This window comes from Opisthocomus hoazin, chromosome Z (genome assembly GCF_030867145.1).
Source record: "Opisthocomus hoazin isolate bOpiHoa1 chromosome Z, bOpiHoa1.hap1, whole genome shotgun sequence".
NCBI lineage: Eukaryota > Metazoa > Chordata > Aves > Opisthocomiformes > Opisthocomidae > Opisthocomus > Opisthocomus hoazin.
In genome coordinates, this window is record NC_134454.1 from 89214403 (window position 1) to 89241546 (window position 27144).

The 27144-nt window shown below is 48.4% G+C and overlaps 1 protein-coding gene across 1 annotated transcript in view; it reads left to right on the forward strand.

Annotated features, from left to right (window-relative positions):
• The window catches only part of LOC104339063 (netrin receptor DCC), a 680511-nt gene that overhangs the window by 314159 nt on the left and 339208 nt on the right, over window positions 1-27144 (forward strand). The window contains exons 4-5 of the mRNA XM_075411440.1: window positions 6495-6645; window positions 6970-7106. Of these exons, the coding sequence (XP_075267555.1) occupies window positions 6495-6645; window positions 6970-7106 (288 nt within the window). The remainder of the gene's footprint in view (window positions 1-6494; window positions 6646-6969; window positions 7107-27144) is intronic.

Sequence of the window (27144 nt, forward strand, 5' to 3'; positions counted from 1 at the left end):
GAGATGTTCCAGTCCCCTCCTCATCCTCTGGACTCACTCCAGTAGCTCCTCATCTTTCTTGAACTGGGGAACCCAGCACTGGACACAGGACTGCAGATGGGGCCTCACTAGGGCAGAGTAGAGGGGAAGGAGAACCTCCCTCGACCTGCTGGCCACACTCCTCCTAATGCACCCCAGGATCCCTTTAGCTTTGTTGGCAACCAGGGCACACTGCTCAACAACAGATCTCTGTAAGAGCTGGAGTATCTGGGCTATCCCTGCTTCAACAGCTTTGCTGAGGTCGCTCGAGAAGCTGGCTGTGTCCTGACCTTTAGCAAAAGAAGGTTACATTTAAAATGCTTATGAAGAACCCTGGGCAATGAGTTATTTTGCCTCTCCCCCCATAGATAAAGCTGATGAGTGCTGTAGTAATATTTATAATAATATTTTACTGGAAGGTTCCTGGTGTATGATTAACGTTATGGAATGGAGCTAGCTTTGAGGATGGTGTCAACGAGCGGACCTTGCAAATTTGGGTGTGCAGAGGAGGGTGGAGTAGTTCCCTTGGAGTTTACCACTGGTTCTGCTCACGAGATGCAACCCACAAAGAATCCCCCACCAAAAAGGGGATTTGGTAGCGTTGGGACAGCCTTTGCGTTGCTGCTTGGAGATGTGCTTTATGCTAAATAGCGGCGCTGGAGCGTTAATATGGAATGTTTTTTCATACTTATAATAACATTATGACTAATAGTAACATGTTAATAAACTCAGTTATATAAAGAGTAACAAATAATAATCATTAATATTAGTGGCTGTTAATGACTGACTACTATAGACTATGACTACTATACTATTCTATACTATATTCTATATATACTATATACTTTATATACTATTCTATACTATATTCTATATATACTATATACTTTATATACTATTCTATACTATATTCTATATATACTATATACTTTATATACTATTCTATACTATATTCTCTATATACTATATACTTTATATGCTATTCTGTACTATATTCTCTATATACTATATACTTTATATGCTATTCTGTACTATATTCTCTATATAGTGTATTCTGTACTATACATCTTTCTCCTCTCCAGTGACATTCATGGGGCTGCATCGGAAATCTAGTGTTAGGTTCTTCTCTGGATTCGGTTCCTACCTGGATCAAAGCACTGCTCCTTAATTGCTTGTGTCTTTGCATCTCAAGGACAACGTAGGTCTGGAATAACGTCTGCCAAAGCTCTGCTGCTCAGCTGAAAGGGAGGGTGTCAAGACATTGCTGCTTTCTCGCTTCAGCACTGTTCTCCGCTCTCAGGATAGAGGAGAATGGAGTTGTGGAGCCGTTCCTTGCTCTGTTTCAGTTTTGCCTCGAAAACTTTAATGGCTAGGGAAAAAGCTTCCTTCTTTTGTCTTGTAAATACAAACCAGCAATGTCCCTTCTCTACCCCAGCAGTAATAAATTTCATATTATTCTTTTACTGAAGGATCTCAGAGAACAAAGCAAAGGGCCGTAAATATTTTTGTCTTCATTGTGGATGAGGGAGCAGAGTATCTTGCAAGAAATCATCATTAAAACTAGAAATGGGACCCTTGATGCACAGTCTCCCGTTCCAGCAGCGACTTAGCACCGTTTTCCTCGCACTTTAGTTAATCTGTTTTGAAGTTACTACAGTGAGAAGAATGTCTTCACGCTGCGAACGTTACAGTCTTTGTGTGTCCTCGTTGCTTAGATGCTCCCGGTCCCATCCCGTCCCACAGCGCTGCTGAGCCGGGCTTGTGGCTTTTGGGAAGGGAGGGAGGAACGGATCGAAGCAGAAAAATGCTAGCCAAGGGGTTTGGGAGGCAAAATAGCAAAATCCCAAAGTGCTGCCTGCATTCTGATTATACATTTTGATGCATTCTGGAGGTTGGGAGATGGGTATCATTTTAATGACAGATTCCTCGAACGCTGTTGGGGCATAACCTGTTCTTTCACGTTGGGATGAAGTCTTCAGCCTCTAGGCGTGATGGTGAGATCAGGGTGGGGAATTTCGCTGGCCTTCACTGGCAGCAGAGAGCAAAATTGGGGTTGATTTCTACAGATCTTGATCTCTTTTAATCGAATTTAGAAATGCGACTATGAACACCTCGAGATAGCCCGTCACATCGGTGTGACGTTAAAGGCATCTCAGTTCTGTAATTTGCAAGATAAAAAATGCTGCAGGAAAAAAACAAAACCGTACTGGCAAAGTACAATATTATCCATATATGTTGAGAAGAGGTTTCACGGGCGCGATAGGATGGGAGCCTTCTGTCGGTTGAGCGCCGCGTACCAACGCGGTGGTGTGGCACAAAGGAGCTTAGGACAGTGAGGTGCCGTACAACAGGTTGCAACGCATTTTTCTGAAACCATTTCCTTTTTCCAGTAGGTAACGCAGCTAAAATCCTACAGTAGCGCTTTTCTCCTCGCGTGCTGAAGAGCTGTGTCTGTCTGGCCGAATCCAAGTGAGCTCCTTGCAGCTTCATTTGCCTTGAAGGACAGAAATAAATTGCCTTGCCTTGTCTTGAGTTCCACTTGCTTAAGACCAATTTGGTAAGAAGAGTTAAATACATCTGGAAGTCTTATGGATGTGTATTGACCCAAATCCGAGGATTTGTTGAGAAGAACGGTCAGTGATGGACTATAAAGTATGTTGGTATAATGTGGCAGAACCTATGCCTTTGACATAAGAATGATAAAGAAATGAAATCGGGACCTTTCCCTGCTGCAGAATACATTGTATGTCCTTACTTACATCACAAACAATCTCAATTACTCCGTTAACCATCTGTAGAAAAGGTTTAAAGTGACTTCTTCTAATAAGGCTTTGTGAAGATGTGTTATATTATTTGGCAAGCGGTGTGGTATTCTCAGATATCGGTGTAATGAGGACTACTGAAATGGCGTACGCATCGGTAGATCCTGTTTGTGGTCTTCAATTTCAACTGTGTGTCATCGGTTTAACGAGCACGGAAAATACGTGTAGAGCTGTACCTCGTTACTGCACACTGTGTGCTGGAGAAAAATGCGAAATACGAATCGAGAGGTTTTGCTGTGTTCGGGGAAGAGAAGTTCTTACAGCTCACTGCTTTGTAATTGGGTTTAGGTATATCTGTACGTTCTTAAACATTAATATAAGGATCTTGTTAAAATAAAATCAACAAATAGACCTGTACAGGCTGGAGAGTTGGGCAGAGAGGAACCTGATGAGGTTCAACAAGGGCAAGGGCAGGGTCCTCCACCTGGGGAGGAACAACCCCAGGCACCAGTACAGGCTGGGGCGGACCTGCTGGAGAGCAGCTCTGTGGAGAGGGACTGGGAGTGCTGGGGGACGACAGGTTGGCCATGAGCCAGCAGTGTGCCCTGGCTGCCAAGAAGGCCAATGGGATCCTGGGGTGCATCAGGAGGAGTGTGGGCAGCAGGTCGAGGGAGGTTCTCCTTCCCCTCTGCCCTGGTGAGGCCTCATCTGGAGTGCTGTGTCCAGTTCTGGGCTCCCCAGTTCAAGAAAGATGAGGAGCTACTGGAGAGAGTCCAGCTTAGGGCTATGAGGATGAGGAGGGGACTGGAGCATCTCTCCTAGGAGGAGAGGCTGAGGGAGCTGGGCTTGTTCAGCCTGGAGAAGAGAAGGCTGAGAGGGGACCTTAGAAATACCTCTAAATATCTGCAGGGTGGGTGTCAGGAGGATGGGGCCAAGCTCTTTCCAGTGGTGCCCAGCGACAGGACAAGGGGCAATGGGCACAAACTGAAGCAGAGGAAGCTCCAGCTGAAGATGAGGAAGAACTTCTTCCCTCTGAGGGTGACGGAGCCCTGACCCAGGCTGCCCAGGGAGGCTGTGGAGTCTCCTTCTCTGGAGATATTCCAGCCCCGCCTGGCCGCGGTGCTGTGCAGCCTGCTCTGGGTGACCCTGCTTGGGCAGGGGGTTGGGCTGGGTGACCCACAGAGGTCCCTTCCAACCCTGAGCATTCTGTGATCACCAAAGCTGCAGTTTTGCTTCTCGATGCTTAAACAAAACGCGTGAGTTACTCCAGCCATACTGCTCGGGTAGCAGAGCTGACGCTAGCCTTCACGGCGGGGCCGGGAGGCCTGGTGGCGGCTGTGGTTTCGGAGGGCTGCGTTGGGTGCAGCCGGTGACGCTGAGGACACGGCCGGTGCCTCCTGGGAGGCTGAGCCCTTGCTGGGGACCTGCCGGAATGGTGGGCACGCTCTGATCTGCAGGGGTTTGAGCCCACAGCGCTCTCCCTCCTCTTGTTTTCTTATTTTCCCTCGTCTTATTTTTTGTTACGTCAGCAAAAATGTATTTCATGTCGCTGCAAAATATGAATGTGCTATTCTGCTTTTTTCCAAGTGCGGAACAGAATTACATAGTGAGCTACTTCGGTGTGTTTTAGGATTTTGGAGCTTTGGCTGATATCCAGCCTGTACCAGCTCTGGAATTCGATTTATCCTGGATGTATTTGAAGAGCCTTTTCAGCCAAATGTATTCCACTAAAGCCTTGGGTTTCAATTATCAATTGCTTCCTTTATCTAAGTTCAAATTTAATCTTCATTGATGTGATTTTCCCTATATTTTCATTTCTGGGCTTCTTACTTCTGCTCCCATCTTCCATCCTAACTAGGATCATTATTTTAATCAGAGACAACCTCTCTGTAATTTCAGAACTAAGTGCTTTCATTGAAGGGAAGGAGACACTCCCGTGTTGAGATCTGAATATTTTTACAGGTTTTGTTTGCTTTCTGGTTTTACACATCTATGTTTATCTTTGGACAACTGACTTTAAAGAAAAAAAGAAAATCAAAACAAACCAACCAAACCAAAAAGCTGTACAAAAAAAATGTGGTTTTCTGCTAGTTAGCTACCACGTAGTTAATTATAGAATCACAGGATGGTCGGGACTGGAAGGGACCTCTGTGGGCCACCCAGCCCAACCCCCTGCCCAAGCAGGGTCACCCACAGCAGGCTGCACAGCACCGCGTCCAGGTGGGGCTTCAATATCTCCAGAGAAGGAGACTCCACAGCCTCCCTGGGCAGCCTGGGCCAGGGCTCTGTCACCCTCAGAGGGAAGAAGTTCTTCCTCACGTTCAGCTGGAGCTTCCTCTGCTTCACTTTGTGCCCGTTGCCCCTTGTCCTGTCGCTGGGCACCACTGGAAAGAGTCTGGCTCCATCCTCCTGACACCCACCCTGCAGATATTTGTAGGCATTTCTAAGGTCCCCTCTCAGCCTTCTCTTCTCCAGGCTGAACAAGCCCAGCTCCCTCAGCCCCTCCTCGTAGAAGAGATGCTCCAGCCCCCTCCTCATCCTCGTAGCCCTCCGCTGGACTCTCTCCAGCAGCTTAGGTCATATGTGTGTTGTGGTTATCGCAGGAGATACCATGCGATCCCCGGACCAAAGGCATCGTGGGTCTCAAATAATTGATGTCTTTAATAATTAAATTATGAATGTGCTGAGTGGTGTGTGGTAACTTCTGCACCGGTTGCACTTGCTGACAACTGTTGTCAAACCCTACCAAATGCACGCAGCTCGTGAACAGGTTGTTGCTGCTTGTGTGGGAGAACCAGCTAATTACTTGGAGATGATTCTGGAAGATCTTGTCGTTGTTAATTTAGTGGGAATATGCGTTTATATCGTGTAATTTTTACGTCTGTGTCAGGAAACAGGGAGTAATGTCTAATGGCTGTCATCCAGCACATTTGTTTCAACATCTGTGGTACGAAAACAAAGTCGTTGTCAAGAGGAGGAACAGATTCACAGAATTGCAGAATCACAGAATAGTCGGGGTTGGAAGGGACCTCTGTGGGTCACCCAGCCCAACCCCCTGCCCAAGCAGGGTCACCCAGAACAGGCTGCACAGGACCACGTCCAGGCGGGGCTGGAATATCTCCAGAGAAGGAGACTCCACAACCTCCCTGGGCAGCCTGTTCCGGTTTGCAGCACTAATCTCTCTACTCAGTCCTTCTGAATTCAGATTTTTATAGTTATTTCGGTCTTTGTTTTCTGAGTTTTCCCAACTTGATGCTTTCCTTGTCTTCTCTCACCTGCCCTATTTATGAACTTCGGTCTTGCACCTCCGAAATAGCGGCATTAATCCAGTACCGCTCTTCACCTTATGTACATCTCTGGCTGTTCTTGCCATGAGTGAGCCTTTTCTTGTGGCTTTCCAAGACCTGACTTCAACACCAGGCTGTAAACAGTCCTTTCTCGCTTTCCCAAAAGCTGGTATTTTTCTGCTGTCAAATTGCTCCTTTGCGTTCAACCTGTAAGCAGCTCCGAGATTGCCATTTGAGATATTTTTTATATGCCTGCACTATGATTTTCTGTTTTTCCCATCAGTAAGAATCTGTGAACGCTGTGGTCGCTTGGGTCCGTTACTGATCCGTCATTTTACATTCCCCGTTCCCAATAAAAAGAATATTTTGTTTTCTTGTTGTTCATTTTTTCCTTTATGGATGCTCACTGTCTCATTTGCTCTCGTAGATCCAGGTCTGCACCGACAGCAGTTTTTCCTGCAGCGACCGTCAAACGTGGTGGCCATGGAAGGGCAGGACGCTGTTCTGGAGTGCTGCGTTTCCGCGTACCCCCCTCCCACCTTCACGTGGCTGCGAGGAGATGAGGTTCTCCCCGTCAGGTAGCTCCGTTTTTCATGGGTCACGTATCTAACGCTACATTTTCTTGAGCGAAGTAAGGGGAAACCACTGGGTAACGCTTTAAATTCCGCGGGGTGGACTTGGAGGCCATCAGATTTTCCTCCTAAATAACAAAGAAACTGGATGTGTCTCTTACCGGCTGCTACAACTCATCTGGGCACCAAATCTAAGGGTGGAATTGGACCATAAAAGTCACCTGGCTGGTGTTTGAAGTGGGAGCGTAAAGCTATTAACTGTGAAAATCACAACTGAGAATGACTTGCAGCGGGATTTATAGTGTGTATTTTGTGTTATCCATGTTTCAGGTCCAGAAAGTACTCGTTGCTGGCTGGCAGTAACCTCCTCATAGCGAACGTGACGGACGACGACTCTGGGACGTACACGTGTGTAGTCACCTACAGAAACGAGAACAGCAGTGGCTCGGCGGAGCTGTCGGTGATGGGTGAGTACGTGATCTGCGTCCGCTTCGCTGTTCCAAGAGCTCTTCTGATGAAGTCATTCTGGAAAAGGGAATAATTTCCAGACCTACAAATAACTGTACAAGTCCCGTCCCCGCTCTGAGCGGGTGTTCGCACCCGTGGAAACCACGTCCTGTAAATCTTTGAAGCCAGGTCCTGTAGATGTTGAATACCTCCCCCCGTGCCAGATCACCTTTTGGTTGCTCAACATCTCATGATATCGGTTGCTAGTTGCTACTGCTTTCCATACGTGGTCCTTCCCTGTTGTTTCTTCTTCCTGAAGCCTGATTTTTGGCACTAGAACGGGTGTCCTCGTTGGGCACGATGTCAAGCGCAGTGGGTTGAACGTCAGGCTTGTAGCTGCTTCTTTGTTTTTAATGTCATGAGCAGTCAATACGGTAAGATAAGAAAAAATCGCTGTGTTGAGCATCTTCTCCCCAAATTAACCCAAGTCCAAGGAAATTCGTGGAAGACCTCACTTGGCAGCGGTGCTCCCACTGTTAAACCTTACGGAAGCGCCCTGCCAGCAACCTGCTTTCCCCTCCCACTCCTGCCTCGTGGCAAATATTAATGGAATCTGAAATATGCTTGAATCTAATAGCTGCCTTTTCTCTTTTTTCCTGTCTTTAAACCGTTGAACAATAGCAGAGTGCATTAGTGTTATTCAGTCAGATCTGAAGAACGACATAGTTAATACTTAGTCAAACAATAACATTTTTCAATGTGCTTTTCATTTTGCGTTCTGGCTTTCAAGCTTCTGCATGAAAAATACTTTCGTTAGTGAATAGAGGCTTAATTTGGACTATAGGATATTCAGTGCTTGTATAACAATATCCTTTTATCAAGCCATAATAAAATATAATAATTACTGGTGAAGGAGGGTTCGGTTCTACTTTTTGAGGTACATTAATGTAGTCCATTGTTTTACTGGAGAAAAAGAAAAATGTGGCTTTAATTGTGGAAGTTCATTTATTGTGGAGTTGTTTTCATTAGAAGGAATCAAATATTGAATAGGCTGGTAAGTGGCTGGGCAGTATACTTATTTGCCTTAATGAAATACGTTGATTTGAAATCTGCTGTGCGGCAGGTGACTAATTGTCGTTGGAGAAGTAGAAATAAATTCCACTGAGATTTCACCCCAGCAATAGACTGCAGTATCCCTCGGTGAGAGGAACTGAGCTTTGCATTGATTATTGCGTGGATCATTTCTGGCCGTGTCTTTCCAATGCAAACTAAAAGGAGTTCAGAATCGTAAGTCCTTTAAGTACCTTTGGAAAAATATTCCTGTCTGGGTTCAAGCTGTCTGGCTACAAGCTTTGGCTTTGTTATGCCTTCTGCTCCAAGTGTGTCCTGACCTGGATGAAGAGTTAGAGTGTCCCCTCAGCAAGTTTGCTCATGACACCAAACTGGGAGGAGTGGTGGATACACCGGCAGGCTGTGCTGCCATTCAGCGTAACCTGGACAGGCTGGAGAGTTGGGCAGAGAGGAACCTGAAGAGGTTCAACAAGGGCAAGGGCAGGGTCCTGCACCTGGGGAGGAACAGCCCCATGCACCAGTACAGGCTGGGGCAGACCTGCTGGAGAGCAGCTCTGTGGAGAGGGACCTGGGTGTCCTGGTGGACGACAGGGTGACCATGAGCCAGCAGTGTGCCCTGGCTGCCAAGAAGGCCAATGGGATCCTGGCGTGCATTAGGAGGAGTGTGGCCAGCAGGTCGAGGGAGGTTCTCCTTCCCTTCTACTCTGCCCTGGTGAGGCCCCATCTGCAGTGCTTGTCCAGTTGTGGGCTCCCCAGTTCAAGAAAGATGAGGAGCTACTGGAGAGAGTCCAGCGGAGGGCTACGAGGATGAGGAGGGGACTGGAGCATCTCTCCTAGGAGGAGAGGCTGAGGGAGCTGGGCTTGTTCAGCCTGGAGAAGAGAAGGCTGAGAGGGGACCTTCTAAATGCCTCTAAATATCTGCAGGGTGGGTGTCAGGAGGACGGGGCCAGACTCTTTCCAATGGTGCCCAGCGACAGGACAAGGGGCAACGGGCACAAACTGAAGCAGAGGAAGTTCCAGCTGAAGATGAGGAAGAACTTCTTCCCTCTGAGGGTGATGGAGCCCTGGCCCAGGCTGCCCAGGGAGGCTGTGGAGTCTCCTTCTCTGGAGATATTCCAGCCCCGCCTGGACGCGGTGCTGTGCAGCCTGCTCTGGTTGACCCTGCTTTGCCAGGGGGTTGGGCTGGGTGACCCACAGAGGTCCCTTCCAACCCCAAACATTCTGTGATTAAGAAGTATGTGATGGCAACATGACACAGCTGGAAGGATGAATATGAGGTGATGCATACGAGATGATGAAAATCTCCAAGGGCAGATGACAGAAGGCCAAGATGGCCTGGTGCCATGCTTAGCAGTGGCACAGAGATGGGAGATGCCACCCTTGCTGGCTCTTTGTCGTCTCGAGGGGAAAGCGAAGCTGCCTTGCCGAGGCACAGGGCCGTTGTGCTCACCCTGATGGGCGAGCAGAGGTTTCTTTGGTAAAGTTTCTGCGTAGCTTAGGCATAGCGTCGATCTCCACTTCTTATTTTCCCGAGTTAGCCGGCTCCTTTGTGAGAGACTGAACTGAAAAGGAAACATCGTGTTCGTGTGTATTTGCATTAATAACAGAAATTGTTGAAAGGATTCAAAAGAAATTACATGACTAAACCGAGGAGGTGATGACAGCAATCCCCTGATGTCTGCTTTTCCGGAGCAAGACACCAGGGCTACAAATCGGCTCCGGATCTGTTGAGTTGCCGAATCCATCCTTACCTGTAGGAAACTCTGTAATGCACCAATTTCATGTGTAATCATGATATCTCATTAACAGGACGGTTAATTGATAGTTTTATGTTCCTTGGCTAGATAGAAATACGGATATTTCTGTGTGTTTCCTTGTTTATTTAACAGACTGCAAATCGCCCATCAGTATTTTGTAGCAAGACGAGCGTTTTTTGAATATTGACGTAATCCTTTAGTTCTTAATTTATCTGTGGTGCGAAGAGGGAGAAACGAAGCACTTTCAGTCAGAGGGCAAAAAATTTAGCAGCCCCATAATTTCCTCCTCTGAAGTCCGAGTCGACCACGTCAGCTCCAAGTTAGTTACATCGCACGGTAGCAAGGTGCTTTTGACCTTCTAAATAATGAGGCTATTGGCAAGAAACTGTGTGTTTCACAACGGCCTTCCTATTAGTTCTTTGCAAGAGCTAAAAATAACCCTTTGTGTTGGATATTAGCCCAGAATTGCAAGAAGTGAATGAATTTGCAAGAAGAGATAATATATTTTGCGAAATCTTCATTTTGCACCGTGGTCTTTTGGCAATATTTTAGCCCCATCTCCCCGTGTAAGGAAAATTAAAAGGTCCGGTGCAGATCACCTGGTTGCTAGATAAATCATCCGCATGCTCCGTAGCTTTAGAGGGCTTAGTGTTTAAACAACTGTTTGAAGATGATTAAATGTGTTAAGCAGTGTCAGCTGCAGTTGTTTTCCTAAATATTTTCTGGTGTTCAGAAGTGTATTTTGGGCTTGTTCTCTTTTGGCCTCCGAGGGGTTTTTTTGTTGAGCTTTTCTGTTACTGTGCTTTGTTAAGCGAAACTGAAAGTCTGCTGAGCTCTTCTAGCAAAGAAACCCCCTACCCCAACTCTCTAAATGTTCTGAAAGTGGCAGAAATCGGGGGGGAAAAAAAAATTTCCATACCCTATGCCTGCTTGTGGGATCTCACTCTGCTCGCAGCCCAGTTTGGCAGTGGGAGAATGGCCTGGGAGTTCAGGTCTTGGTAGAGATCTGGGAGAGTTCTACTTCCATAAACCCGTTGTTCTGTAGGTGGTCATGACTGGAGTGGTGGGTTTGCTGGTCTGCTGTCACACGTCATTGCTTTTTCTCCCTGGTAGAATTTGGATTGTCCCTTAAAGGTATCAAAGAGCGAACTATAATTGTACTGGTACAGCAGGGGAAGATCATCGCGTCTTCTGAAAGCAGAGAATTCCATAATAATTCATATATTCAGAATTATACTATCGATGCCTGGGATTTCAGGTCTCGGTAGAGATCTGGGAGAGTTCTACTTCCATAAACCCGTTGTTCTGTAGGTGGTCGTAACTGGAGTGGTGGGTTTGCTGGTCTGCTGTCACGCGTCGTTGCTTTTTCTCTCTGGTAGTATTTGGATTGTCGTATGAAAGAGCAAATTATAATTGTACAGGTACAGTAGGGGAAGAGCATCGCCTCTTCTGAAAGCAGAGAATTCCATAATAATTCATATATTCAGAATTATACTATCAATGCCTGGGATTTCAGGTCTCGGTAGGGATCTGGGAGAGTTCTGCTTCCATAAACCCGTTGTTCTGTAGGTGGTCGTAACTGGAGTGGTGGGTTTGCTGGTCTGCTGTCATGTGTCATTGCTTTTTTTCCCTGGTGGAATTTGGATTGTCCCTTAAAGGTATCAAAGAGCAAACTGTAATTGTACTGGTACAGCAGGGGAAGATCATCGCGTCTTCTGAAAGCAGAGAATTCCATAATAATTCATATATTCAGAATTATACTATCAATGCCTGGGATTTCAGGTCTCGGTAGGGATCTGGGAGAGTTCTACTTCCATAAACCCGTTATTCTGTAGATGGTCATAACTGGAGTGGTGGGTTTTCTGGTCTGCTGTCACGCGTCATTGCTTTTTCTCCCTGGTAGAATTTGGATTGTCCCTTAAAGGTATCAAAGAGCAATTGTACTGGTACGGTAGGGGAAGATCATCGCGTCTTCTGAAAGCAGAGAATTCCATAATAATGCATATATTCAGAATTATCCTATTGATGCCGTTGAATCAGGCAGCTGTTTTTTAAATGGATCAAGATTGAGGTAATGGTTTTTAATTCTCTTTTCCTAAAACGTCCGTTAAGGAGGAACAGAGAAGGGGATGGTTTTCCAGTAATATTGGGTCAGGAATGCTGGTGTGAGATACTTTTAGGTCCCTGTTTAAAGTAAGAGGCTTTTTCTTTTTGCTTTTTGCTACTACTTTCTATCTGAAAGGGAGTATTTTGAGCAAAAAGCCCTCACAGTTGCGAACTTTTACCGAGCATCCGTATGTGTGAGCTACAAACAACTTGACTGCAAGTTGGAAGTGGTTTTTTTTTTCTATGCAAATACCATTTACAAGGAAGTTTTTAGGACAAAGTTTTTTTTAGCACAAGTTTTATTTGCCGTTGCGGAAGAAAAGCTGCATTAGAAGTGTGGCCATGTGAGCCAAGCGGCGTAGAAAATGGCCTAGGTCTTTTTGACAAGAATGAGCGATGGTAGAGCACCCGCGCATCTCGGTCGCGTCCCTTTTTCTTGTTTTACTTCTGACTCTGCTGCATAAATTCCTGTAGCAAAATGGTTATTCAGCAATCAAGGTCGTGGAAAGTACTGAATGAAGCAGGGGCGGATCGCGTCGTTGCGTGCGAATCGGTTAGGTAGGGAGTAGTGTTAAGAAGGAAGCCTGCATCACCGTAACGTGGTTTGACACACCAACGAAGGCGTGAAAAATGAGGAGCCTTCTGACGTTCCCTTCGTGCGCGCTGCTTAAGCTGAGCTCGCACGGATGCACCATAGAATCACAGAATGGTCAGGGTTGGAAGGGACCTTAAAGATCATCTGGTTCCAACCTGCCTGCCATCAGCAGGGACATCTTGCACCAGCCCAGGGTGCTCAGAGCTCCAGCCAACCTGGCATTGAAACCCTGTCAGGGAGGGGGCAGCCACAGCTTCTCTGGGCCCCCTGGGCCAGGGCCTCACCACCCTCACGGGGAAGAATTTCTTTCTAATCTCAATCAGCCCTCTTTTAGTTTAGAGCTGTTCCCCTTTCTCCTATCACTACCCACCCTTGTGAAAAGCCCCTCTCCATCCTTCCTGTAGCCCCTCCAGGCACTGGCAGCTGCTCTAAGGTCACCCCGCAGCCTTCTCTTCTCCAGGCTGAACAAGCCCAACTCCCTCAGCCTGTCCTCGTAGGAGAGGTGCTCCAGCCCTCAGATCATCTTCGTGGCCTCCTCTGGACCCGCTCCAACACATCCATGTCCTTCTTGCGTTGGGGGGGCTCCAGAGCTGGACGCAGGACTCCAGGTGAGGTCTCAGGAGAGTGGAGTCCTGGAATATTTACAAAAGCAGTTTGTCTGTTGCTAATGTTAGAAGTCAAACCCTGTGATGTACCCTGTCGCTACATACTCATTGAGGAAGAATTTCCAAAACACAGAAGGTTACCGGGTGGGATTAACCTGTCAGGAAGCGGGCAGAGCTCCGGCGGATGGACGTTGCAGCAGCTCCGCGGAAGCTGGTGGACCCAAGAAAATTGGAGTTCATGTGAGGATCTGTTCCTCTGCGATGCCACGCTGCGGGGCGAATCAAACTTGCTCGTGTCTTGCTAGCTGGTTGAAGAAACCGAGTGCAGAATAGACTAGTTAATTATCTTCTGTGCTGAGTTTGAAGTTCTTTATGGAACGGGGCGTGTGTATACATGAGCTGGGAGGAAAACGCAGCATGGTAGTCTACGATAGATATCATGATGGTTTACTTCAGGCAAAATCAAGACAAAAATCTCTCCCCACAGCAAAGACTGCCTCTTTCCTATTTTTTTCCTAGATAAATTTCAATACTGAAGAGTTCAGTGTTGATGGAAGCATTGATACCATTCATTATGTTTCCTTCATAGATGGCTTTGAGGCTGATGTGTCCACGTAGGTTTTGCATCCCTACAGCTCCTCTGTCCAGTCAAGCAGGCAGAAATGTCCGGTGTGGTGTCTTTATGCCCTTTCCCAGGAGGTTGATGGGGCGGAGTCACCCAGTTCTCACTGAGCTGAGAAGCACTTAATGGTACCATCAGCTGAAAATATGGAAGTCAAATATCTAAATTAGGCACTGGGGAGAGGCTTCTTTTTCAGACTATTCACAGAATCACAGAATGTTTGAGGTTGGAAGAGACCTCTGTGGGTCACCCAGCCCAACCCCCTGCCCAAGCAGGGTCACCCACAGCAGGCTGCACAGGACCGCGTCCAGGCGGGGCTGGAATATCTCCAGAGAAGGAGACTCCACAGCCTCCCTGGGCAGCCTGGGCCAGGGCTCCGTCACCCTCAGAGGGAAGAAGTTCTTCCTCATCTTCAGCTGGAACTTCCCCTGCTTCAGTTTGTGCCCATTGCCCCTTGTCCTGTCGCTGGGCACCACTGAAAAGAGTCTGGCCCCGTCCTCCTGACCCCCACCCTGCAGATATTTAGAGGCATTTCTAAGGTCCCCTCTCAGCCTTCTCTTCTCCAGGCTGAACAAGCCCATCTCCCTCAGCCTCTCCTCATAGGAGAGATGCTCCAGTCCCCTCCTCATCCTCGTAGCCCTCCGCTGGACTCTCTCCAGTAGCTCCTCACCTTTCTTGAACTGGGGAGCCCAGAACTGGACACAGCACTCCAGATGGGGCCTCACCAGGGCAGAGTAGAGGGGGAGGAGAACCTACCTCGACCTGCTGGCCACACTCCTCCTAATGCACCCCAGGATCCCATTGATCTATTGATGTGGGGCAGGCAACTGAAGCTCTGCTGGAAATATGGGGTTTATGTGCTGAAACGTAACCAGGCTTGCAAAGATGAAGGTGCTGGACGAGATGGATCGATAACTCTTTCTGTGTTCACTCCCCTTTGTTTAGAGAATTAAAAAAATGTATTGCCTAATCAATAGCTTTCCGTGGCTTTGTGGGAGCCAGTTGTATTTTCCATCCACAAGAAATACATTGGGAAACATTTCCCTTTGCAAGCTGTGTCCTGCCATTGCACTGCTAACGGGGAGCACGGTGCAGTCACCCGCTTCATCAGTGACCTGGATGAAGAGTTAGAGTGTACCCTCAGCAAGTTTGCTGATGACACCAAACTGGGAGGAGTGGTGGATGCACCAGCAGGCTGTGCTGCCATTCAGCGAGACCTGGACAGGCTGGAGAGTTGGGCAGAGAGGAACCTGATGAGGTTCAACAAGGGCAAGGGCAGGGTCCTGCACCTGGGGAGGAACAACCCCAGGCACCAGTACAGGCTGGGGTGGACCTGCTGGGGAGCAGCTCTGCGGAGAGGGACCTGGGTGTGCTGGGGGACGACAGGGTGACCATGAGCCAGCAGTGTGCCCTGTGTGTCAAGAAGGCCAATGGGATCCTGGGGTGCATTAGGAGGAGTGTGGGCAGCAGGTCGAGGGAGGTTCTCCTTCCCCTCTACTCTGCCCTAGTGAGGCCTCATCTGGAGTCCTGTGTCCAGTGCTGGGCTCCCCAGTTCAAGAAAGATGAGGAGCTACTGGAGAGAGTCCAGCGGAGGGCTACGAGGATGAGGAGGGGACTGGAGCATCTCTCCTACGAGGAGAGGCTGAGGGAGCTGGGCTTGTTCAGCCTGGAGAAGAGAAGGCTGCGAGGGGACCTAATAAATGCCTACAAATATCTGCAGGGTGGGTGTCAGGAGGATGGGGCCAGACTCTTTTCAGTGATGCCCGGTGACAGGACAAGGGCCAACGGGCACAAACTGAAGCAGAGGAAGCTCCAGCTGAACCCGAGGAAGAACTTCTTCCCTCTGAGGGTGACGGAGCCCTGGCCCAGGCTGCCCAGGGAGGCTGTGGAGTCTCCTTCTCTGGAGATATTCCAGCCCCGCCTGGACGCGGTGCTGTGCAGCCTGCTCTGGGTGACCCTGCTTGGGCAGGGGGTTGGGCTGGGTGACCCACAGAGGTCCCTTCCAACCCCAACCATGCTGGGATTCTGTGAAAATACCATTATGGGGGTACCCTGCAACTGATGGCAAAATGTTAGTTGCTCCCTTGAAGGATTTTTTTTTTTTAAGTATACTTAAGAAATTATAAATGACGGTGCTGGCAGAGCTGCGGAACGCTGTGACGGAGTCGAGGAGTTCTTGGCACTGGCGCGGGGTTGTGCTGGCATCGCCAGCGAACTGCGAAGCCCCACGCAGTGCCGCGGGTTTTCTGGGGCAAAGCTGCCGGAGCCCTGGCAGCTTTTTAGTGTTTGCCTGGATCTCGGATCTGTTTTGCCTTCTTGAGGGGGGCATCTGACGAGAGGGGAAAGAGAAGGGTGGCGATGGCATCGTGGGGGCAAAGGGGCTGTCCTTGCTGAGCCTGGTGTGTGAGAAGTATTTTATGAATAGGAGACTTGAAGATGGGGTGCACGACAGCGTATGCTTGGCACTGCTGCTGTTGTGCTGAGTCAGCGCAAGGGCCGGAATCAGCAGAGGTTTGCAGAAAATTTTTCAGTTTTAAGTGTGAACGCGCTCGATATTCTGATGCACTTTTTTTAAATGTATCTTAAACACTGAGCATGATTACTGACTTATCCAGCACCCTCAACGAGCCAAGAATCTCACGTCAGGACTGGCAGCCCTTGAGAGAGACAAAATATTTGAGTAGGCGCCCGTGCAGACATCTTTGCTGCAAATTTGCAGCCGATGAAATCTGGTTTTCCTTTTTTGACAGCGTTATATCAAATCTGTGGAGCTTCCTATCAGGGTGTTGCTTTGGGACCAGCGGATTTGTAGATTGAGTCAGGGTTTGGCGTTGTTTTAATGGGCGTGAGCACATTCAGCTCCATAGAAAACAGGATTTTGAAAGTCTCTCTTTGTGTGTTTTTGTATATATGGGCAGAAGACCTGGGTAGATGAAGACCCGTGGAGACGAAGACCTGGGTAGACGAATTTCTCCCCTCTGAGGGTGACAGAGCCCTGGCCCAGGCTGCCCAGGGAGGCTGTGGATTCTCCTTCTCTGGAGATATTCATGACTCACCTGGACAAGGTCCTCTGCAGCCTGCTGTGGGTGACCCTGCTTGGGCAGGGGGTTGGACTGGGTGACCCACAGAGGTCCCTTCCAACCCCGACCATTCTGTGATTCTGTGAAGACCCCAGGTAGACGAAGACCCCAGGTAGACGAAGACCCCGGTAGACGTGTGAACTTCAGGATTGACTTCATCCTTTGTGGGAAGAAGCATCCGCTTCCATATAATTATACAATATATTAATTATATTTAAGTATTGTATAGTAGTATGAGCAGATATATTGTTATGTAATAATATAAGCAGATGTTATTCTGTACCTATTTACAGCAAAGTTTCTCCTCACTTACTCTGGTGCTGTTGACGCTGGCGGTGAGGCTGGGTTGGAACGAGCAGCAGTCTGATTTAGGAGAATTTCTGCGTAGGGTTTTTTATTTTTTTCCCCAGTCCTGTCTGATATCTTATTTTGCTGTTCGAGCAGTTTGACGGATATGTTCTGGGTGATTTTCCTTTAATGGAGCGTGTGAATAATGAGATGAATGCTTGCGGGTGGAGGGAGGCTTACCCTGGTAATGGTGTGCGGTTGAAGGACCGTCAGCTAATTTTTATTGCCGTGGATGGAATGGGAGTTGAGTGCCTAATTCAGACCATTCTGGAAATGTAATTCTTGTCAATGCACCCTGAGTATTAAATACTTATTCAGCGCCTGACACTTGTAAAAAGCACCTGAGTGAAACTCCAGTGTTGCCATTTTCTGATAATGGTGTTTAAATTCAATCCTATTAAAAAGAAATACACCTAACAAGCTCTGTGATACCAGTGCTCACTTGGCTGATCATAGGAAAATTGTTATGTCTGGGTATGGTCTACAGGTTGATGTTGAAGGGAAAAAATGTTAATACAAAAATCCCTTTGTATCCATGGGAGAATGAACATTGGGAAGTTAACTACAGCAGATCTATGCGTAGTCTGATTTTGCGACTTTGCATTTTGCGGATCAGCTTGCAGTAGTTGCAGAGACTTTCTGCCAACTCTGTTCTCTCCGTCGAGGGAGGGAGCTGGATGTGAGTGGTCAATGAGGCGGACTGAGAACTGGCTGAAGGGCAGAACTCAGAGGGTTGTCATCAGCGACGCTGAGCCTAGTTGGAGGCTGGTAACTAGTGGTGTCCCCCAGGGGTCAGTACTGGGCCTGGTCTTGTTTAACTTCTTCATCAATGACCTGGATGAAGAGTTAGAGTGTACCCTCAGCAAGTTTGCTGATGACACCAAACTGGGAGGAGTGGTGGATACACTGGCAGGCTGTGCTGCCATTCAGCGAGACCTGGACAGGCTGGGGAGTTGGGCAGAGAGGAACCTGATGAGGTTCAACAAGGGCAAGGGCAGGGTCCTGCACCTGGGGAGGAACAACCCCATGCACCAGTACAGGCTGGGGCGGACCTGCTGGAGAGCAGCTCTGTAGAGAGGGACTGGGAGTGCTGGTGGACGACAGGTTGACCATGAGCCAGCAGTGTGCCCTGGGTGCCAAGAAGGCCAATGGGATCCTGGGGTGCATTAGGAGAAGTGTGGGCAGCAGGGTGAGGGAGGTTCTCCTTCCCCTCTGCTCTGCCCTGGTGAGGCCCCATCTGGAGTCCTGTGTCCAGTTCTGGGCTCCCCAGTTCAAGAAAAATGAGGAGCTACTGGAGAGAGTCCAGCGGAGGGCTACGAGGATGAGGAGGGGACTGGAGCATCTCTCCTAGGAGGAGAGGCTGAGGGAGCTGGGCTTGTTCAGCCTGGAGGAGAGAAGGCTGAGAGGGGACCTTCTAAATGCCTCTAAATATCTGCAGGGTGGGTGTCAGGAGGATGGGGCCAGACTCTTTCCAGTGGTGCCCAGCGACAGGACAAGGGGCAACGGGCACAAACTGAAGCAGAGGAAGCTCCAGCTGAACATGAGGAAGAACTTCTTCGCTCTGAGGGTGACAGAGCCCTGGCCCAGGCTGCCCAGGGAGGCTGTGGAGTCTCCTTCTCTGGAGATATTCAAGACCCGCCTGGACGCGGTGCTGTGCAGCCTGCTGTGGGTGACCCTGCTTGGGCAGGGGGTTGGACTGGGTGACCCACAGAGGTCCCTGCCAACCCCCAACATTCTGTGATTCTGTGATTCCGCTGCCAGAAACATCGGGACATGGAGGGAGCTGTGCCCTGTCGCGGTCTGGGGTACAGCGCAGGACCTGTGGGGATGTCCCGCATCCCGGTGGGAGAGGGCCTGGCGTGCTGCCCCGCGTTCCTGCGGCAGCACTGGCTGGGGTTTCCTCTCTCGGCTCTAGGCTCCGTGGGGCTTGGCGTCCATCGCTTGAGTCTGGTTTTGCTTCTGGGCACGGGTGCTACAGGAGGTTTAGAGAAGCCTGAATAACTTTGGGAGGCAGTTCTGACCTGGAGCAATACTGGGGAGCTGCTTACCCTCTGGAGACAGGCATATTTCTATTTTTTCTGTTTGCTTGCTTGCTTCCCGGTTTGTTTTTAAAATATGATTTTGAGCTGAGTAACATGTGGGGGAGCCTCAAGTCCTGCAAAAGTTCCTGGTGACGTGGACTCGGTGAGAAGCCTTTGGGGTAGAAATGTGGGTGAGCTGTTGGGGGTCACCTTGACCTTCAGTGAACTTTGGGAGCTGATATGTCCCTTGGAAAATCTCCTTCATAGGTCCAATGCATTTTTCAAAAGTTTGCCACCAAGGAACCCCTTTTTGCTTTCGAGGATCCCCTTTTTGCCACCGAGCAGTTCCTTGAAGATCTTGTTGCACAGAAGGTTTTTGATCAGTGTTAATGTGTAAAGCTGGAAGGGGGGGAATGTGGGTCTTCTGCGTTAGCGGTAGTGGGAGAATCTTGGCTTCGTTGGTAGGACTGAGACAGATGCGATACCAGAAAACCAACAGCTGCTGTTCCACCAACTTTTAATGTATATTGGTGTTTTAAAAAACCACTTATTTTCTTTATAAAGTCCCTATTTTACAAAAGAATTAGCATTATTGCTTTAGAACTGTGTCATTGCTACAGAACGCTTGTTACTGCATTTTGGCATTTACATTGAAGTGTGAAATAAATCTCTTTTCTGAGCATTGAACGGGCTTAGACTTGGACTTGATGATCTTAGAGGTCTTTTCCAACCTTAATGATTCTATGATTCTATGGAAACACCGGGAAACCCAGAGAAGAGGTGTGTTTGCTTTCGCCGCACAGCTCCTCAGCGATGGCATCTGCTTGTTCAGCTGCTTCTGCGAATGTCGAATAATAACGCCAGGAGTTTTTCATAGCAGGGTATTTTAATTAATGGACGAGCACGCTTTCGCACCGTGCGATTTCCAGTCAGGAGAGCATGGCGTCTGCTTTCTGAAGACACTGAAAACGACGAGTAAAGACGATGCGAATGAAAGGAGTTTCCCCATATTGCTGTCCGGATTTGAGAAATGAAAACAGCGGATGTGGGCTCACATTTTAAACAGCTTGTTTTAAAAAAAAAAACAAACCCAAAAAACCAAAAAAAAACCCCAAACAAAACCCAAAGTTGTGGAGTTAAACTCAATGTTTCAAGCAGAAAGCTTCCCGTGAGTGGTTCCCCATACTTCACCTGACCCTTGGCTCTTCAGCTGTGAGTGAGGCCTCATCTAGAGTCCTGTGTCCAGTTGTGGACTCCCCAGTTCAAGAAAGATGAGGAGCTACTGGAGAGAGTCCAGCGGAGGGCTACAAGGATGAGGAGGGGACTGGAACATCTCCCCTACGAGGAGAGGTTGAGAGAACTGGGCTTGTTCAGCCTGGACAAGAGAAGGCTGAGAGGGGACCTTATAAATGCTTACAAATATCTGCAGGGTGGGTGTCAGGAGGATGGGGCCAAGCTCTTTTCAGTGGTGCCCAGCGCCAGGACAAGGGGCAACGGGCACAAACTGAAGCAGAGGAAGCTCCAGCTGAACCCGAGGAAGAACTTCTTCCCTCTGAGGGTGACGGAGCCCTGGCCCAGGCTGCCCAGGGAGGTTGTGGAGTCTCCTTCTCTGGAGATATTCAAGCCCCCCCTGGACGTGGTCCTGTGCAGCTTGCTGTAGGTGACCCTGCTTCGGCAGGAGGGTTGGACTAGATGACCCACAGAGGTCCCTTCCAACCCCTACTATTCTGTGATTCTGTGACTTTCTGGTGCGTTGCTTTGTCTCAGTGGAGAGAAGAGCCTCCAGCTGGGTGGCTGCTGAGGACAACCTCTTATCTCCTGCACTACAGACGGAGAACCGCCTGAATACATATTGTAGCGAGTGAAGTGGTTTCTTTTGCCCTTGGAGTGGTTTGCTCTCTATTCCCGAGCTCTCCAGAGTAATTTCTGCGACAAAGTGCTTGAGAACAAGTCACCCTGGTACTTTCAGAAGACAGCCGATATATGTAGATCTCATTGCGAAGCGCACTCATCGCATTTACAAATAAATAAATTGCTTTTTTTGTCTGGGTCTTACAGCCTCGTTTAGTTTCAGATGGGCACGGGCAGTTACCGGTGTGAGGCAAGGTTTAAATATCCAATTTGCCACTACCCATCCCGTCAAGTTTAATATGTATATTAAACTACCACGATTCTGGATGCGCTAATAGCGGTCTGCACCTTCGGTCCGGTCGTGCTCGTGAACTGGCACGGTCACGTTCAGTGAGAAACTGGGACAACTGGATACTTAAACCATGCAGTTTTATTTGTGCAACTGGTATAGAGGTGTTTTGAATTGCCAGTGGTAGTGACTGTCTGCAAGAAAGCACGTGCAAATATCATATTATTAAGTATAAAACACGTGAAAAGGTTATAAATAATACAGGCTGGCTATAAACGTTAGGGAGTAACTCTCTAGAGAGATTTCTAAGATTCCCCAGAAAAGGGTTTAGTCTAAGTCTCACCCAAGGTGTCCCAAGGCAGGGAGAAGCAAGGCTCAGCCCGTCGGCCGGTCCCGGTAGTCAGAGACAGTCTGAGATGGAGTTTCCCTTGACTTGCTCACCATGTTATCTTCTTCTCCCAAAATCCCCCATTTCCCTGGCTATTTTTATATCCTTTCTACATTTAAGGTGGAGTTTGAGTGACTGCAGTCATAAGAACCTTTTATCATGGTTGGTGTAAAATTCTCTCGCTTCACATTTAAAGGTAGAGTTTACAAAAAATTGAGGGTGCAGACTCGAAGAGGGGTGGTCGCACCTCGGAGGCAGGGAGCCTTATTAAAATGATATGAAAACGAGCAAAGTTCACGAGAGGGTAGCACCTTGGCAATGTTTGGAAAACCTGTTGGCTCAGGGGGCCAGTGACCCTGCTTGGGCAGGGGGTTGGACTGGGTGACCCACAGAGGTCCCTTCCAACCCCCACCATTCTGTGATTCTGTGATTTATCAGTTCGAGAGGACCATCTCTTCCCACTTTATCATCACGGAGCGTGGCCATGGAGTCTCCACCCTGCTCCATCCTCTGTGGTGTGTTGCAGGGAGTTGCTGTGTATTTTCCTCGCGTGCCTGCTGCAGCCGTGTCCCATCCTTAGAGCTCCTTTGGATTTTATGCTTTTCCTCAGTGGGTGAACAATGCTACGTTTTCCATGTAAACTTTAATTTTCAGATGCAAAACCTTAATTTTACTAATAATTCCACAGGTGGGTTGTGATTTCTCAGCGGCCCTTCCAAGCGCGAGTTTTGTCATCGTTAGCAGAGTAGGTTTGGTGGTGGAAGACAAAATATGATTTTTTTTATTTTTTTTTTTTTTTTTTTTTCTTTTCTTCTCCTTGAAATGTCTCATCTGTAAAAGGAGACTTCGGGATGAGTTTCCCAGGTAAGAGGAACATTGGCGTCGCTGCGCTGACATGTTACTCATAATAAATATATCTAGTGCTATTCCCATGACTTTTCCCAGCTTTTGCTGTGCTTCAGATTCCTAAAAGTGTTTTAGGTTGGCTTTGGAGGTGCGCTTGCGCCTTGCCGGGAAGGTATTTACAGCTCCTAGTAGTAGTGGTGAAGAGAAGGCTGAGAGGGGACCTTAGAAATGCCTCTAAATATCTGCAGGGTGGGGGTCAGGAGGACGGGGCCAGACTCTTTCCAGTGGTGCCCAGTGACAGGACAAGGGGCAACGGGGACAAACTGAAGCAGAGGAAGCTCCAGCTGAAGATGAGGAAGAACTTCTTCCCTCTGAGGGTGACGGAGCCCTGGCCCAGGCTGCCCAGGGAGGCTGTGGAGTCTCCTTGTCTGGAGATATTCCAGACCCGCCTGGACGCGGTGCTGTGCAGCCTGCTGTGGGTGACCCTGCTTGGGCAGGGGGTTGGGCTGGGTGACCCACAGAGGTCCCTGCCAACCCCGACCATCCTGTGATTCTGTGGTTCTGTGACTGTGAGACTACTTAGATTCAGCGTTCGCAGTGTGTGTATTCCAGGTGCAAGGGAGAGGCTCTCAGAAGCCTTTTGAGCAAATGGTTCCGATTGAGTTGAACTACAAAATATTGAACAGAGCATACTACAGGCTTCCTACGAGCTGCTGGGTTAATACATACATTTATTAGCTTAGACAGACAGTCTGCTCTGCCAGGGGATGGAGTGAACTCAATTTAGACGCTGGCTGCGTCGTCCTTCGTAGGGGCTGCGGAAACAAGCTGGCGCCGGCTTCGCCGTGACCGCGAAATAATTGCGGCTTGTGAAATAACAGGATTCCTTTTTTTTTTTTCCTGCCACCCAAGGGAGATGTTCAACACAAGCACGGGTTCTTTTTTGTGGGCGTATTTAGATGTACAGTTCCCTGGTTAACAGAACAAAAATAATTTTCTGTTAACCAGGTCACTATACATCTAAATACGCCCACGAAAAAGAACCTGTGCTTGTGTTGATTTTGTTCTTCGTGTAATTGCATGTCCTATTGCAAAGTCTGACTGTAACGTGGTCCTGGCCTCTACAAAAGCTGCTGAAGTGGCAATGTTCTCCAGCGGAGACGGAGCGCAGCCAGGCAGCGCTCGTGACAGTATTTATTATATACAATATACAATATCACAGAATCACAGAATGGTCGGGGTGGGAAGGGACCTCTGTGGGTCACCCAGTCCAACCCCCTGCTCAAGCAGGGTCACCCATAGCAGGCTGCACAGGACCTTGTCCAGGCGGGGCCTGAATATCTCCAGAGAAGGAGACTCCACAACCTCCCTGGGCAGCCTGGGCCAGGGCTCCATCACCCTCAGAGGGAAGAAGTTCTTCCTCATCTTCAGACGGAACTTCCTGTGCTCCAGTTTGTGCCCATTGCCCCTTGTCCTGTCACTGGGCACAACTGGAAAGAATCTGACCCCGTCCTCCTGACACCCACCCTGCAGATATTTAGAAGCATTTCTAAGGTCCCCTCGCAGCCTTCTCTTCTCCAGGCTGAACAAGCCCAGCTCCCTCAGCCTCTCCTCGTAGGAGAGATGCTCCAGGCCCCTCCTCATCCTCGTAGCCCTCCGCTGGACTCTCTCCAGCAGCTCCTCATCTTTCTTGACCTGGGGAGCCCAGCACTGGACACAGCACTGCAGATGGGGCCTCACTAGGGCAGAGCAGAGGGGAAGGAGAACCTCCCTCGACCTGCTGGCCACACTCCTCCTAATGCACCCCAGGATCTCATTGGCCTTCTTGGCAGCCAGGGCACACTGCTGGCTCATGGTCAACCTGTCGTCCACCAGGACACCCAGGTCCCTCTCCGCAGAGCTGCTCTCCAGCAGGTCCGCCCCAGCCTGTACTGGTGCATGAGGTTGTTCCTCCCCAGGTGCAGGACCCTGCCCTTGCCCTTGTTGAACCTCATCAGGTTCCTCTCTGCCCAACTCTCCAGCCTATCCAGGTCTCGCTGAATGGCAGCACAGCCTGCCGGTGTATCCACCACTCCTCCCAGTTTGGTGTCATCAGCAAACTTGCTGAGGGTACACTCTAACTCTTCATCCAGGTCATTGATGAAGTTGAACAAGACTGGGCCCAGTACTGACCCTTGAGGGACACCACTAGTTACCGGCTTCATTACAATGTACAATATACACGCGCAGCCGCTTTGGTTTTCTGTGAAATTCAACCTTCCCCGGCCAGCAGCCCCAGCGGCAGCGGGATGCTGAGGGTGCCAACCCCGTCCCTGGAGGAAAAGTTGCTTTGTTTTTGGCTATGCAGCAGGTACAGGTATGTGAAACAACCCCTGCCCGTCGCCTGGGGAGGGCTGGAAATAGCGGAAGCACGTCCAGTCCAAGCCAAATTTGTGAAATATGCGCCGTTTCTTACGTACTTTAAAGAACTTTGATTTTATAAGTCCTTCAGAACTAAACAATAACTGACATCTGGTTTTTTTTGCGTGTGTGGTGAACTCCGTTTTAAACCTCGGAGGTGTGTTAGATAGGCACAGCGTGGGGTCTGTGAGCAAAGGTTTGTCACCACTGCTCTAATTAAAGCATAGCTGTAGGCCAATTAGGCACAGCCACGAGTGTTGCAACCACCTTTTTATGCAGAAGAGAAGGAATCATGAACTGGAATTCATTTTCATGGAGAACATCATATCTTCCATACTAACTCAGAGGGTTGTAAACTGGAGTTGAACTCAGATATAAAAATGCTGAAGCTCTGTCTTCTGGGAGCGATGGAGTTCGTTATCTCGTCGCGGGTGATACCCAAGAGCTGAAGGTAAATCTGTGCAGAAGCTCCTCTTTTGGGCAGTTGGAGCCTGAGCTTGGATCAGAACGAGTTTGAAGTAAAGCTTCACTTCTAGTGTTTATAAAACCAGACTGAAAGGCAAGTCTTAATTAAGAATAAATGAGGAAAAAAGCTTGCGTATTTTGGTTCTCCGTGGGGTTTGCGAAATGGTGAATGCGATGGCACAGACCGCCGAGATGTGTAGCGCTGAGACTGACCCAGGTTTTGGGTTGGGGATGAAAGGGCTTGGACCTCTTTGCTGTGATGGTCGCCTATCTACATAATTTTTTGCTAGGACCTTTTGGAAACAGCCAAAACAAGAGAAGAGGAAAAAAGAATTTAACTATTTAATTTGAACCGTTGACCTTATTTGCATGCAACTGTGGGGAAGAAAGAAGAGAATTGAGATGGGGGGGAGCTCACGTTGCGATTTTTAAGCTTTTTCCATCTGAACCATGCACAGAAAGGAAAAGTACAGCAAAAAAAATATGGAAAACGCAGCTTTTCTTTTGGGTCCTGGCTTGTATTCCTACTTTCTCTGGGTAGGGCCGTGCTGCTCTATCCATCATCCTGAGCCCCTTGCCCAAGTGTCAAGCTATTTTTGAAACATTGATTTGAGCTGCCTCTCTCAAAGCGGTGTTAGAAAGGTTGGGCTCTTTGGCCGAGGTGGACTTCGGAAGGGTAGGTGGAAGGAGGAGGAGAGGCTTGAGGATGGAGGATGAGAGGCTTGAGGATGGATAAAAGCAAACCCAGAGAGGTGAGAGGAGAGCCACTGCACTTAGGGGAACGGAGGGTCTGGTTTCTGGGGGCTGTCAGGGATGGAGCTGTGCGCCCTCTCGAGATTCGGGGTGTTCCTCAGGCTCCTGCTCGTGGCATCATTCTGGAGCCGGGGACCGTGGGGAAGGGTAGAACGCTGGCATTTTCCCCGTGAACCCAACCTCCCTTCCAAGATCAAGTCTTCAAAATAGAGCAGTCCAATAATCTGTATTTCTGTTACCTTTTCCACCAAAAATTACTTAGTAGATTGTATGTTGAACTTTTGAACCAGCCTTACATAAATTGCTTACTGTACAAAAAAAAATGAGTTGGAATTCATTGAGCTGCTTGAAATGTAGGTCTCCGCGAAGCAGGATCTGTTTGAAGTCTGAAAGGGAATGGTTCATTAATAGGTGCATGATAAAGTCATATTAATTTTAGCGAATTTTTTTGTTTCAGAGAAATCTCAGAAGCTTGCAAGTTGATACAGTTAGCAGGAGGACTGTGGCAACTGTTTATTTTTCCCTCCGCTATCCTTAAATATCAGAGAAGTGTGTTCGTGCTTGGTGCAGATGCTGTTGGTACTTACAGCAAGAAAAGTTTTAAAACTCAAGTCTATGAAATTCTATGAAGTTGGCAGATGCTGTTGAGCAATGTGTCTTTTTAAAGTAGTGTTTGGAGTACTTGTTCAATAGCTCTTTGCTCAAGTGGTTCCCCCTAGTCATCTTTTTTTCCCTTCTTTTTCCTTTTGTTGTTTTTACATTCCTGCCCATGTATTATTTACCTAAACCTCCTAGTCTCTATTCATGTTATTTTTCAGCATGGAGGCTTCCTTTCACAGAATCACAGAATGGTCAGGGGTT